We start from the raw sequence: 14,867 nt of genomic DNA on the forward strand, positions 1-14,867 counted from the left end.
ATACAAGGTAGAGGTATTTAAAGGCCTGGAGAAGGACAATTTTTTTTTTTCTTTAAAAGCATTTGAGTACTGGAAAGTTCAGAATTTTAAATTTCACTTAATAATCATTTAAAGGCCTGGGAGCATACAATCAATAAGAAAGAGAAAAATAGTAAGAAATCCAAGGTGATGATGCAATTATCTAAAAGATTCTGAGAAGAATACATCTGAATCAGAGAACAGGAATGAGAAAATACTGAATTAAATAAGCTGAGATTGAGGTGTTCAAAGCACAACGATGAGCTGTAAAGCCAGGTGTGGTGGCGCAGGGCTGTAATCTCAATACTTGGTAGACTGAGGCTAGAGACTTTCAAGAGGACAATCTGGGCTACATAACAGGATCTAGTCTCAAGGAAAAAAGGCTGAATGAATTTAGTATTAAAAAGGTTAGGATTAGAAAAACAGAGTAAGTAACTGGCCCATAGCCAGCTCAAAGCCCAAATATTAATATTACAATGATCAACTATGTTTCTGGGAAAGAAACCCACAGAATGAGCAAATAAATAGAGAAAGCACCAAACTCCTGTGCATTCTCTTACAGCTCTGATGTATAATGTTTACTTTTAATATTTACTGGTTGCCAAGAGGCTCCCTGTGTTTACTTCTTAGGTTGACCACACTAACCTCCAGTTAAATAAGGTTATTAATTTATATATACCATATAAATTTAGCAAGCATTTGTTCTATTCAGAAGGAATAAAAATCTCCACAGCAAAGTGAAACAGTGAGGAACATGTATTGACTTGTATTGATTTATGTAGTGACTTCTTTGTATGCCAACACCATTATTAACAGCCCTGTAATACCTAGTGCTGGCCAGCATGATGAAAACAGTACAATATAACCCAACTTCCTTGTATGTGGTTATGAAAGAAAAAGATTGACCAATACACAAAATTCCTTTAAAGACTTTACTTAATGTCTTCAAGGTAGGAAGTTGAATACATAAAAAAAAAAAACATGAAACACAAAACTTCATAAAATAAAGGAAGTATAACTTACATATCCAATTTTTTTAAGTTTAATATGAATACATTTTTAAATTCTTTTCTACAAGACTATTTTATTTACCTAAATTTAAATTCCTAGAGTACAATATTTTCAAGTTATTGTTTAAACCTCAAAATACTCATGGTTAGAAACTACTCTATAAAACATACACATATCCTTTGTGGGGAAAAACAGATCCTTACATACTGACTTAACTGAAAACTTGCGAACATCCCTGAAGGCAAGACAGCACGTTCATCTAATTAACAGTTAATCCAATGAGGAAATTCATTAATGTATATACACAGATAAGAGGAATAACAAGATAGTATTTGCTGGATTCTTCAAATAAGTAAGTAGAGTTTAGAAAGACTTTATTTGAATTCCTTAATCTGTACCATAGTTCATCTGTTTACACCTATTGTTTGGAAACCACCCAGTTGGGTACTTCCAAAGAGCAAATGGCAGGTCAAGTTTAAAGCACATGACTTCCTTGATAATTATATTTAAATAACGTGCAGTGAGTGAGAAATCAGATTCCCTATCAGAATCAGACTCCCCAGGACACTAGAGAAAGGCTGCAATCTCAATCTTCGAAAAACAAAAATTCAAAAGGTATGTTAACTTGAAATTTTTCTCAATTTTGTATTACAGTCAAATGTAATTTCTAGTACACATCAGATTTTTAAAATTAAAATTTGAGCTTTCAGTTTAATTACAATATTTAGCTAGGGAATGGTGGCACAAACCTGTAACCTAGCACTTGGTAGGCTGAGGCAGAAAGATCTCAAGTTCAAAGCTAGCCTGGGCTAGGTAGTGAGACCCTGTCTAAAAAGAACAAAACAACAAAAAATTATAATTTTTAATGACATCCAGCATGGGCTAGTTGCATGATCTTAAGTGTGACAAGCCATTAGATTTGAATAAAGGAGAAAAGAAAAATTAGTCTTACTGTAAAAATGGTTTACTATTAAACTTTTGGTACATGAATACACTATGTCTTTACAGTCCACATCTACTAAAGAACAACGGACTAAGACTCAGACTCAAGTTCTAGCTCTGTTCATTTTTAGATATGCATGTTCAGGCAAGTTATACTCCTTGTGTGAGCCCATTTACATAATGAAGGGGTTAATTTTAATCAATTCTAAATTTCCTACTATCTTAAAAACTGAAGTTCTCTAAAAACTGGGGGTGTATTTTTTAAAGGGGGGGAAATTAAGGAAACCTCAGCACTGGGGAAATCATTGGTTTAACCTCTTTTAGCTTTTAGTACAAACAATTAGAAGCAATATCCTAATTTGTGATCTAAGCTTAAACCTTAAATTGTTAGAATAAAAGCCACAAGAAACCTAAAAGAGAAAATGTCAATGTTTGTTCTATTGCTTATTTTGTTACTCTACTCTCTCAAATTATGTTTCGTCCTTTGCCCCACCCTATTTTATATATTTACCTCAAGCTCCCATACTTATTGTGTCCGAGGCCTAATTTTTTTCTTTTTAAAAAATGGAAAAACAAAATTAAGCTCATTTTTAATCTTTCTATTACTTATGCCTTTAGTTGGTGACCCTAGATAGAAAGCAGGTATTATGTCATGAGATAGTGAGAAGGAAAGCTTGTTATTTGTTCACTAATAAACAATGAAAAAGAACAGTTACATAACACAAATATACTAAATAGCCAAAGATATATACTTGCCTATTTGTGATCCAAGCATTAGATTAAATTTATGTAATTATTTTAAAGCAGAGGAAAATGATCTTCAAGCAATCATTCATCATCAGCCTGCTCATGTCTATTCATATTTTGGGAGCCATTTCACAATCAACAACCTCAAATACTACGGAACTCTCAAGCCCTGGGATAGACCCTAATTCCAGTATGAGTCCAAATCCCAAAACAAGCCTAAATCCTGCAACTACATCAAATCCTAGGAAGAGCCTCAGTCCTGGAATAAGCCCATTTCTCAAGACACTCCTAAACTCCACTATGACTCTGAGTTCCAAGATGACCCTGAGTTCCACGATGACCCAGAGTTCCAAGCTGACCCTAAATTTCATGACTACTCAAAGTATCACCAGAAATATGACTACAAAAACTGTGGAAAACAGAAGTGTAATACTGAATCCAATGTTCAACATTCATTTTCTTTTCTATGTGGTATTTTTGCTGCTTTGTGTGTACCCTGACTAAACTTCAACTCCTTGCATGTTTATCTTAGCTCTTTGTTATCTGTTCACTGACAAGCAGATTAAGATAATAAAATTAATTTCAACTTACTACTTAATAAATTATCAGTATCCTAGTGGCTTGATTGTCCACAAATTTTAATTGTATAAGTTTAAATATTACCTTAATATGATAGTTTCCTTTCTTATAAAAAAATGGACTACCCCATTAAGTGCCAAAATAAGCAAAATACCTTATTTGTCTTTTAAATGTTTACAAAACTGAATTAAAACTCAGATGTTTATATTAAAGGTAAATGAGAAAAAAATTATGTAGGTGGCATTTAATCAAAGCGGGGGAGATACAAGATGGGAGTTAAGGAGTGGATGGGCATTAAGAAAGGGGAAGTTATATTATTTTTTTAATTAAAAAGACCAAGAAGTGCTAATCACATAAGGAGAAACAACAGTCCTTTACAAAATAACACACTCATCTTTATCATACTTCATGAATGTGCAATAGTAATATATCATTCCAGTAAAAAAATGCCAATTCTGCTCATGTTTGTAATGCATGATACTATAGTTCCAATGATAAGATTACTTTGAGTAAACCCTTATCTTGTGTTTGAAAAGACTGCCTGTAAATCAGATGCATGGAAGTCAGAACTCATTTTCCCTACAGAAATATACGTATAACTATTGGGTGGATTTTTGTGGTCCTTACACAAAAATTGACTTAACCTATAATATTTAGTGCATGAACAGCAATAATCACTGTGTTATTTATAGTGTAGTTAGGATCTTTGGCTTAGGTTTGGGACCAAATTCTGATTCTTACTAGCTGTGCCATCAAGGGTTAAATGCATGACCCAGAAGGACTCCTTTTAGACTGACTACAAATGAATCATTTGAAGTGTCTGTTAAAATACATAGATTAGCTCTTGCTCCTAGATTTTAATGGGGCAGCTCAGGGTAACAGCCTGGGATATATTTGTCTGCTTAATTTCTCCAGATAATTTGGATAGGTAGGTTTGGGTATACATACCACTTATGGTTAACAATACTCAGAAGGTAGTACTAAATGAGAGATTATATAATAAGCACAGTTTGTCTGATACAGAGAAGGCATGCAGTAAACATTAGGTATTACCATCACTAATATTACCAAAAACTTATTGCTCAGTACCATACCATAATATCCCAAAGAGGAAAACTTTTCATTATAACTTTTAAGCTTTGAATTTTAAATTCTTACAAAAAGTAATATATGCTCTTAACAAAAAGTCAAACAATATAGACACATAAAATAGAAATACTACAATTGGTCCCCTAATTCCTCTAAGCATAGTTACTACTCTCTGAGTTCACATAAGTAAAAAGATTTTTTTTGGTAGGTGCTGAAGATTGAATCAAGGGCCTCACACATGCTAAGCAGATGCTCTACTGGTAAGCTACACTCCCAGCCCAAATGTGAACAATTTAATGTATACAGCTTCACACATTTCTCAGTTCAGATACATACACACATAGCTTAGCACCTTGTAAGGTACATGTCATCTTTCTGGATCTTTTTAAAACTGTGTGTAGGGTGGTGGAGTGACTCCAGTGGTAGAGCACCTGCCTAGCAAGTGTAAGACCCTGAGTTCAAACCTCACTACCACCAAAAAGAGGAACAAAACAAACAAAAAACAAATAAAGCTACATGTAGAGAACTTCTGTTTTTCCTCATTTGGTAATGATTTGATTTTCCTTTTGGAAACTCTGCCTTCATAATTGCCTTCAATTCATGCAATTCATGTATGACTGCTGAGCTCCAGGAACAGATAAGTGATCCAGGCCTAGATAACCAAGAATGATTGCCTTGCCATAGTGACTGCCTCAGCAACTGACATGTGACTCAAGCCAAGTCAGAAAGATCAACCACTTTTGCTGAAACTACTAGGAAAAAAGTGGGGTTTTTTGTCTGTTTGTTTTTGTTTTTTTTACTATGATCCTCCTGATCTCTGCTTCCTGAGTAGCTAGGATTACAGGCATGAACCACCAGCACCCAGAAGAAATTAAATAAACTTAACACACTTAATATTTTCCCTTTGAAACAGATACATTGTTTTATTTGCTACTATAAACAATGCTGCCATGATTGTCCTTTACTACTGTAGGGCAAAAGTAAAAGTATAAGGAAGACAATAACAGGAAAAAATTTGAAAAGTAAAGTAGGTCAAATTATAGATAATCCCAAACATGTGAATACAAAATGTGCACTTGATACGGAGTCAGCAGGAAAGACATGATTCAATTTGCATTGGAAAATGATTCCAGAAGCAATGTTAAGGTGTACAAGAAGTAGTCCCTAGGGACTAGGGAGGAGGAAAAGAGTATGATAGTATAGGTAAAAAATACTGAGCATCCCAGCAATGCGGTTGGAAAAAATGCCTTCAAGAGACATTTCCAAAATATCTAATAATGACATTAAACCATTAATACTCAGCGAAAAACTTCAAACACATATGCAAGGACAGCCCCAGATTAAGGAACAGAGCCCCAGATGAAGGAACAGCACTGCAAGGTCACCTTTTGAATCACATGACTGCTAGACCAGAAGCATGTACTTAACTTAGGACAACCAGAAATCTACTGGTTGACCAACAAAGACACAAATGAACCACATTTTCTTTCTGGAGTTTCAGAAAGTATGTAGTACTAAGGTAATGAAGGTAAGGATGAACTGGGCTAAAGCCGAAAGAATTAGAAAGAGGAAAATCATGCAGTAGAGTTAAACACAAACTCAAAGAGTACAAAATGGTTTCAGAAGTGATAACCATTTAGTTCTATTTATATCTGGGAAAACTCTTCTCTCTATTTCATGCTTTTTCTGAGGGCTATCTTCTTGGAAAAATAAAAGAGACTTTGCAATAATAAAGGGCTTCCTAACACACCTCAATTGATTTGCCAGGATCTCAAAGGTAAAATCAAGACTTGGTGACTAACAATGAAAAAAACAAGAGAAAGAGGGAAGAATTTTAAAAGATTAGGGTTTCCTCATGGGAAATGGAAGATGATGATTAAAGAAAACATGGTGTGAAAATTAGGTTGATTTGATATATGCCAAATTAAGTTTTGGACATTTGAGTCTGAAATTAATATTGGAACCCATAACTCAAAAGATATTACTTAAATACACGGTAGTGTAAGCCACAAAAACACAGGAATAGCAACAAGTCAAACCCAAATATTCATTGACAAAGTTGGCTTTATAGAGATAAGGCCTTCACTAACTTTTAGACTTGTATAACAAAAACCCAAATCTCTCTGCTCTATCTACTGTGTGCTCATTTGTACTGGAGTTAAGGTACCAAACCAGGTGAAAACAAGGGCCAGGAGGAGCTCTACTACATCTAAATAAGAAACTAAAATAACTGACCATCTGAAATTTGGAGGTTCATATACAAAAACATAGAAATTAAACTTCAAACTTGCTGTGTACACAATTTAATTGGTCACTGTAGGAGAAAAAGACAGGTTTTATAAGCATATTTTTTTTAAATAGAAGAATGGTACAGAAAATTTAACTTGCATTCAGATGTGCAGCTGATAAGCAGCAGGGCTGGGAATACTAAGCAATCTCAAGCCCTGTACTATACAGGTATAATGTATACCCAAGGAGACCACACTGATATGTTGACTTCAGGCCCATTTCTGCTTTTTCTTTTACCTTTGCTAGACACTACTGACAAGGAACATAAACTTTCAGCTTGTTATCCTGAAGAAAAAAACACAGCTTTGATGTTTTCTAAAAATCTTTGCTAGCTGTAAACTAGTAAAAAGCCAAAAGGGGTCAGGAGTTGGGACATGCATCTGTACCTTCCTCACTGATATTTGTTTTTAATTACTCAGACAAAACAAGGAAAGTCCTAGTAGTATTAAAGGTTAAGGTTGGAATGCAAATATGGTTCATCACAAAAGAAAATTTAAATTATCTTAGACAATTTAGAAATAGCAACTGAGATAAGAGTTTGTGAGAGGACTTTGGTGGAAAGGTGAAGAGATTTTACTCAGAATATTAAAGAAGAGGGGCAAGGATAAGTGCATATAAACTTTTTGATTCTTTAATCCCCCAGTGCTTGAGTTATCTAAATTATCCAATTTAAACAAGTTTCCCATCTTCCACCATTCTTTTTTCACACCCCCCCACACTATTTCTCAACTTCATTTCCTACAACTCTACATGCTTTTTGTCACACATAGCCAGTAAGTCTACTGACATAATTACTCAATTTCTATTAAATTCAGAGAACTCAAAGATTAAGACCTATAGTTAATGAACAGCACAACTAAAACTAAACATAGTCATTGAGATTTCAAAGTGAGTGGTCTCTGTGGTACTCCACATTGTCCTAAATGTTCAATTTCTATGAATTTATGTCAAGTGGAAAGACATACAACTGACCAAATAACACCACAAGTTAGTTATTAAAGTACAGGCAGAAAACACTGTCTGAAAAAGTGTGGGGAGATAAAACTATAATAAAGGGGGTGAAAGTGTGCAAAGTATACTGTATACATGTATGGAATTATCACAATGAAATCCCCTCACATTACTAATGTATGCTAATTCAAAAACATAAAAAGGGAGACAGAGCCACAAGGTATGTAGGCTGCACATCTGTAATCCCTGTACTTGAGAGGCTGGGACAGGAAGACTGAGTTTAAGGCCAGCCTGGGCTATGCAGTAAATTCAAGACTAGCCTAAGGTACATAGCAAGACCCTGTCTCAAACAACCAAGGACTGGGATATTAACTTGGTGGTAAAGCACTTATCTAGGATGAGTAAGTCCCTGGGTTCTATCCCCAGTACTGTCTTCCCCTCACCCGACACACACACACACACACACACAAAAGGCAGGCAGAATGAAGCAAGAAAGAAGACACACATGGCAGGCAATGCAATGCAAATGAGCTAACCTTGACTAACTTCATTGTTTGTTCATGAGGACAGCATGAACAAACAATCCATTTTTCAGGTTGTCCCTTATGCAACTTTACAGAGATTGCCCACTGCTCCTCTCTATCTTCTAAATCACCCTGATGTAGCCTTACATAGTATATTACTACGAGTTCTCAGAAATAGCCTCTTAAGCTTTAGCTCTTCTTTATTAATTTTTTTTTCTTTCTCAAAGTGGGGTTTGAACTCAGGGCCTTCACATTCCACCAGCACTTTTTTTGGTGATAGTTTTTCTTGAGATAGGGTGTCGAGAATTATTTGCCTGAGCTGGCTTTGAACCACGATCCTCCTGATCTCTGCCTCCTAAGTAGCTAGGATTATAGGTGCAAGCCAATGGCACCCAGCTTGAACAAATTTTCTTTTGCAGGGGAGGGGCAGTTCTGGGGTTTGAATTCAGGGCTTTGAGTTTTGCTAGGCAGGCATTCTACCACTTGAACCATACCTCCAGCTCTTATTTCTTCTTGAACGTAAGAAAAGTCTCTGATTATCAGGTTGTAGACACAACTAAATCAGAATACACCTGAAACCAAAAGACTCTTTGCCATTTTTAACCATTGGTAATGTATCGCAGGTAGTATTTAAAAAATCAACGTAGAAAAGAGAAGTCAATATGAAATGAGTGGTCTAAAAAGAAATTCTCAATATAATTAATAACATTTTAAGATAGGAAGGCTAATTACTTAGTTGTGTACTCCAGGTAAACCTGTTTTCAAGTTCTACTAATTCAAATAGGAAAAATCAAACTTGCCATTTTTCTACCTTTGCTATCATTTTTAAAACTTTGTTAAGAGAGATTAAAGCATATTATTTCTTACCTCCGTGCAACATAATAAAAAATAGGATTCCCTGCTTTGGAAGTGCCAGCTTGGTAGAATATACTTAACGTTTTCAGAGCCTTGAACTCTTCTTTTTCATGTACCTGATGCCTAAAAGAAGAGAGTAACTTAGAGGTTTTTTTATATTTCACTGAGTATTTATAAAAAATTGATGACCTAATCAATGATAAAATATAAAACTGAAAAGATATTTTTAAACAACAGGCTTGGAGGAGTGGGGATAAAGGAAAATGATGGAGGGAGCGAATTCAACTATGAAATAAGAACTTTTGTAAATGTCATAATGTACTCCCCACTACAATAATAGTATGATGAAAAAATATATATTTATATTTATTATATAAAATTTATTATCTACAAATTATTGTGTATATTATTTATATAAATATATTTATTATAGATTACATATTATATTTATTATATATAATAAATATTTATATACATATAAAAGAAAAAACAACAGACTTTCTGAAGAGCAATTTGGCACTAAAAATTTCAAGGTATTACTCTTTGAATCACAAAAGCACTTTTAGGAATAAAACTATTGGAACAGGAATATTAACCACAGGATTACTTTTACTTATGGTATTTTTTCCAGACAGAAGTTTTTGAGTTTTCAACTATGTTTTTCTATGGCTTCAGTTTATCAACTTTTCCTTTTCCGGTTTATGTATTTTGAACGAATGAGAAAGGCCCTCCCTTCCTCATATTTTTGTCTTTGACTCAGAGAATTTTATCTTCATGAATGGTATGAACATTTTCTTCCAGATGGTTACTCAGTTGTACTCAACACTATTCACTGAAAGTCCATCTTAATCTCTCTGATTTTGAATACCAGAAAATATGTGATTATTGAAATCACATATGCACTAGAATATACTTCTGGAAAAGTATGACTTAATTTTTACATATTGTGCTCAAGACTTGGTGTGCTTTTTTTAATCTGAAGACACATGTCATTTACCAGTCCTAGAAAATTTTCATCCAATATCTTTTCAGATACTTCCTCGTTCTCATTCTCACTAAGCTTGGTTTCTGGAACACTTACTAGATATAAATTGGACCTTTTCATTCTATCTTCTGAGTCTCTTAACCTCTTTCAAGTTTTCCATTTCTTTAGCTTCTTGTATTCATTGAATGCTAGGTTATTTGCTCAAAAAATGCTTTCTAGCTATGTGGGTTCTTTTTTTTAATTTACTTTTTGTACAGGTTTAATATACCTTATCCAAAATGCTTGAGACTAGACATGTTTCAGACGCTGGATTTTTAAAAATATTTACATATATATGAAACATCTGGGGATGGGACAAAAGCTTTAAAAAACACATTTATGTCTCACATACACACTTATCCACATAACGTGATGATAATTTTATAAAGTATTTTTAGTGTATCTGAGTTTTGATGACTATCACTCACATGGGAATTTTCCACCTCTGATATCACGTTGCTGCTCAAAAAGCTCAGAATTTTGGAGGTTTCAAATTTTGATTTTTTGATTAGGAGTCTCAATCTGTCTAAGTTTTCTTTTAAGTAGTACTGCTACATGTTTGTGTCCTGGAAAATAGGACATTTTGCAGGTACCAGGCCAACATATATTTAAGATTAATGGACACAACCTGGATATAGTTTGACAAGGAAAACAGATATAAGTGTGTAAATTAATGACTGGGAAGCTATTTAGGAAACAACCTGAGTTAATGCTAAGGGGTGGTATAATAAACACTTTTTGAAACTTTCTTCTTTACATTTCTAACTTTTGAGCAATTTAATAATTGTCTTTTTAAAATACGGGTTTCAAAGAGTATCAACAGGAATTTAGAAGACAACAAAATTAACATCTAACATTTATTAAACACTTTATACGTGTACTAGACACTGTTCTAAGTATACTATATGTATTAGATTATTTAGTCTTTGAAAGCATGTAAGATTCCCTCATAAGGGAAGGCAAAAGGGAGTAAGAAAGAGGTTTTCTTAGAAAAATGGGGAAGTGGCAGAGATGTCCTCATGTTGAACAAAAATAGTTTCTTTTTGTGGGGAAGGCAGTACTGGGGTTTGAACTCAGGCCTCACACTTGCTAGGAACGCACTCTACCACTTGAACCACTCTACAAACCCTACTTTCATATTTTTATACTATGTAATTTTCCAATTAGGTTATTTCAAATTTTTCTGTGGAAAACATTCTTTAATTACATAGGGATAAACATTTGTTACACTAAAGAAAATCTAATAGAGACAAAAATAAAAATTAAGTTGGAAAGGATATTGTACATTCTTTATATATTCATATATTTTTAACAATATCAATGAATCTGAGCCCCATGTACAAAAGTATGACTATATGCAATATGATTAATACACTTACAATGCAAGGCATATTACAGGCAAATCTTTAATGTGAAATTCTATATTTTTGTTTTCTCTTTTTTTAATTTTGTTAATGTGAACTTCTGAATGTCAGATTCTAAGGGAGAGGTTTGCTTTACCTGACTCTAGCATATACTATGAGTCAAACACTCAACCCCAAGTCACAATGGAGTACTTACTAAGTATACAAATACTATGAAAGAAAGGCACTTTAAAGACTAAAGGATTGAAGGGTATAGCTCAGTGGTAAAGTGTTTGCCCAGCATGCAGAAGACCTTGATGCCTGGCACCACAAATAAAAATTAAGCAAAAAAAAAGACTAAAGGATTTAGAAATTCACTCAAGGTAAGTGTTTAGAAGTAAGACTTTTAGTTCACAAGTTAAATCCCTCTCAATGAGATTCAAAAGAAATGTCCACAAAAATGTTACAACAATATTGAAGTTTACTGTATTTTATGAGTTTTAATCTAGAAGTTAAAACCATTAACTTGTAGGAGAGTTCTGAAAACTGTTATGGTGTGGTAGAAAGAGTCCAGTACTCAAAAGCAGAAGCTCCATGAATCAGCTGTGGAACTTAGGACGATCAGTCATTTCATATCAAGTCACATTTTCCTTAACTATAATATAATTAAAATAATGTCATCTGCATGTCCTTACAAGTATTAAATGCAAAACATGTCAAAGCAAGATAAGTTATGATTTAATGAAAATATCTAAAACAAAACAACATATACATTTCAATAATATGTGAAAAAGGAGCGTCAAATCACAAATCATGGTACTGTCATTTTTGAGTACATCTTTCCTGATAATTTTTTATCAAAAACACAAGCATATATAAGCATTGGCTAGGCACAGCTGGTTCACATCTGTAATCCTACCTACTTACAGGAGGCAGAGATCAAGAAGATTTCGATTCAAAGCCAGCCCAGGCAAATAGTTCACAAAACCCTATCTCAAAAAAACCTTTCACAAAAAAAGGGCTGGTGGAGTAGCTCAAGGTGTAGGCCCTGAGTTCAAACCCCAGTACAACAAAAATAAAAAAATAAATAAACAAAACACAAACTTTATTTAATAAGTGGCCTGGTGGTAAACTTTGTTACTCAACCAAAAAGAAAGCAATCATCATTTCAAGGTTATACTTTACCTAGTCATAAATTCCTCAAACTTGGAACTGGTAAGGTTAAGGCTGGACCAATGAGTATCTGCCACAGGCTTGTGCTCTGGAGGACCCAGGTATGCAAGAAGTGTTGCCATCTTGTCAAAAGGTCGTCTCCCAACAGCTTTATGATCCCTAGGTACAGTGAACTATTTAGAAAGCAGCAGTTCATATTGAGAAGTACAACACATTTCTTTAGGCTGTCTCTGGTTGCTTTTATTTTTACTGGTGGTCCCTAACTAATTTGTAAACAGCAACACAAAGACCTCAGAGATTGCCCAGCTCAGAAATTTCAATTTTCAATAGCTAACATGTAAAATTCTGTAAGAATGAGATACTATTTCACAAATGTTAAACTGACAAAAAAATGATTATGCATGATAATGCCAACTTTGGTAAGGGTGCTATAAAGAAGTATTCTTAAGTAGTGCTGGTCAAAGAGTAAATTAGCATGCATGCCAAACAATTTGGCAATATTTAGTTGAGGCTGGGTAAACTTCAGACCCAGCAATTATACATTTAGGTTATACACTAAGAGACAAATATGAAGCTGTTTATTACATCATTGTTTATAATAGTGAAAAACTATAAGCAAACCTAAATGTCCATCAATTTGGGCATGCAAAAATAGACTATAATATAGACAGTCAATGAAATATTAACGTAAGTTAAATAAATGAAAAATCTCAAATAGAATGCTGAATTACATTTGCCATCTCATTGCTGTAAAAATTTAAAAAAACACAAAACTGTTACATAGACCAATAATACCCTCTGTCAGTTTTACATGTGTGTGTGTGTGTGTGTGTGTGTGTGTGTGTAGAACAGTATAAGAGCATATCTAGAAGCATACCTCCCAGCTTTAGAAAGTAGCAATGTCTACAGAGATAAGTACAGAAATGGGATCGTTGAGAAGAAGCCTTTAAATGTGTATACACATGTGTACATAGGTACATATGTAATTCTTTTCCTCTCAAGAAATAAAATGTTATAAAGATCTGAAGTAATACAGAACAATATACAATGTTAAAGCTAGGTGGCAGGCATGGATCTGTTATATCACTGTCAAAACTTCTTTGTATGTTTGAAATGTAATTTTTTAAAAAGCAAATAAAAGAAACTTCTCTAGCATCAAACTGTGAATATATATGTAAACTATAGAAAAGAATGTTCACACTTCAAATTCCACCGTTTATTTTGGTGTCACAAGATAAAGTGTCTTCTTCCTATTTTAGGAGCATGCACCAGTCATGCCGTGTCTACTTCAACCCATTTATAATTCATACAGGAATGAAATATCCTCTTTTTAAGACTCCCATCTCCTAATTGCTTAGCCTTAGCTTCATGGTCTGCTATATTTCCCATAAATGAGCAAACCATTTTGTTGGCATTTAGAAATAATACCTTTGAAAGGGAATTCCTCATTAATAGGAATTTCAGCCCTTCATAAACTTACATAAACCAAAAAGGAAGTAACTAGGAAGGATAGTAATTTATGCTACAAGAAACTTTGACTACAAACAGATATGAAATAATTCACAAATAATTTCAATTATTGCATATTTTCAATACAAACCTTTCTTTTTTGGTGGTGGCACTAGAGTTTGAATTTAAGATCTTGCACTTACTAAACAAGTGCTCTAGCACTTGAGCCACACCTCCGTGCCCCCCCCCACTTTATTTTTTTGGGGGGGTGGTGGCACTGGGTTCAAACTCAGGACCTCACACTTGCTAGGCAGATGCACTTACAGCCTGAGCTACCCTGCCAGCCCCCTCCGGTCCTTTTCTTTAGCTATTTTTCACATAGAGTCTTGTGCTTCTGCTTGACTGGCCTTGGACTGTGTTCCTCCTACTTATGCCTTCCAGGTAAATGGATTACAGACATGTTCCATCATGGCTGGCTTGTTCTTTGAGTTAACTTTGTTGCCTCAGACCACAATCCTCCTATCTTCACATTCTAAGTAGTTGGGATTATAGGCAAGAGTCACCACATCTGGCCACTACACAACATTTTCTACATAACCAGGTGTAGGGGTGTGTACCTGTAATTTTAGCACTCAGGAAGCTGAGGTGAGGTAGGAGGATTGTGAGTTCCATACTAGTCTAAGCTATATAGCAAGGCTGTCTCAAAAAAACCCAACAGTTATCACAAATGAGCTTATCACAGAATGTAAATAATTGCGGTACTAGGGATTGAACCCAAGACCTCTACCACTTGAGATAGAGCCCAATGACAATGTTTTAACTGTTAAAATTCCCAGGGATTAACTCTTCTTCAGATTCAAATGCCAATATTCA

At 34.4% G+C, this 14,867-nt stretch overlaps 1 protein-coding gene across 10 annotated transcripts in view; it reads right to left on the reverse strand.

The window, feature by feature from the left end:
• Positions 1-14,867, reverse strand: part of Nf1 (neurofibromin 1) — a 272,178-nt gene that overhangs the window by 99,832 nt on the left and 157,479 nt on the right. For all 10 annotated transcript variants that reach the window (XR_012438691.1, XM_074046432.1, XM_074046430.1 and 7 more), the window contains 2 exons: positions 12,558-12,704; positions 9,018-9,128 (listed from right to left, as the gene is read on the reverse strand). Coding sequence is in view for 9 of the 10 variants with exons in the window: in XM_074046432.1 (XP_073902533.1) it covers positions 9,018-9,128; positions 12,558-12,704 (258 nt within the window). In the remaining variant the exon portion in view is untranslated. The remainder of the gene's footprint in view (positions 1-9,017; positions 9,129-12,557; positions 12,705-14,867) is intronic.

This window comes from Castor canadensis, chromosome 11 (assembly GCF_047511655.1).
Source record: "Castor canadensis chromosome 11, mCasCan1.hap1v2, whole genome shotgun sequence".
Taxonomy (NCBI): Eukaryota; Metazoa; Chordata; class Mammalia; order Rodentia; family Castoridae; genus Castor; species Castor canadensis.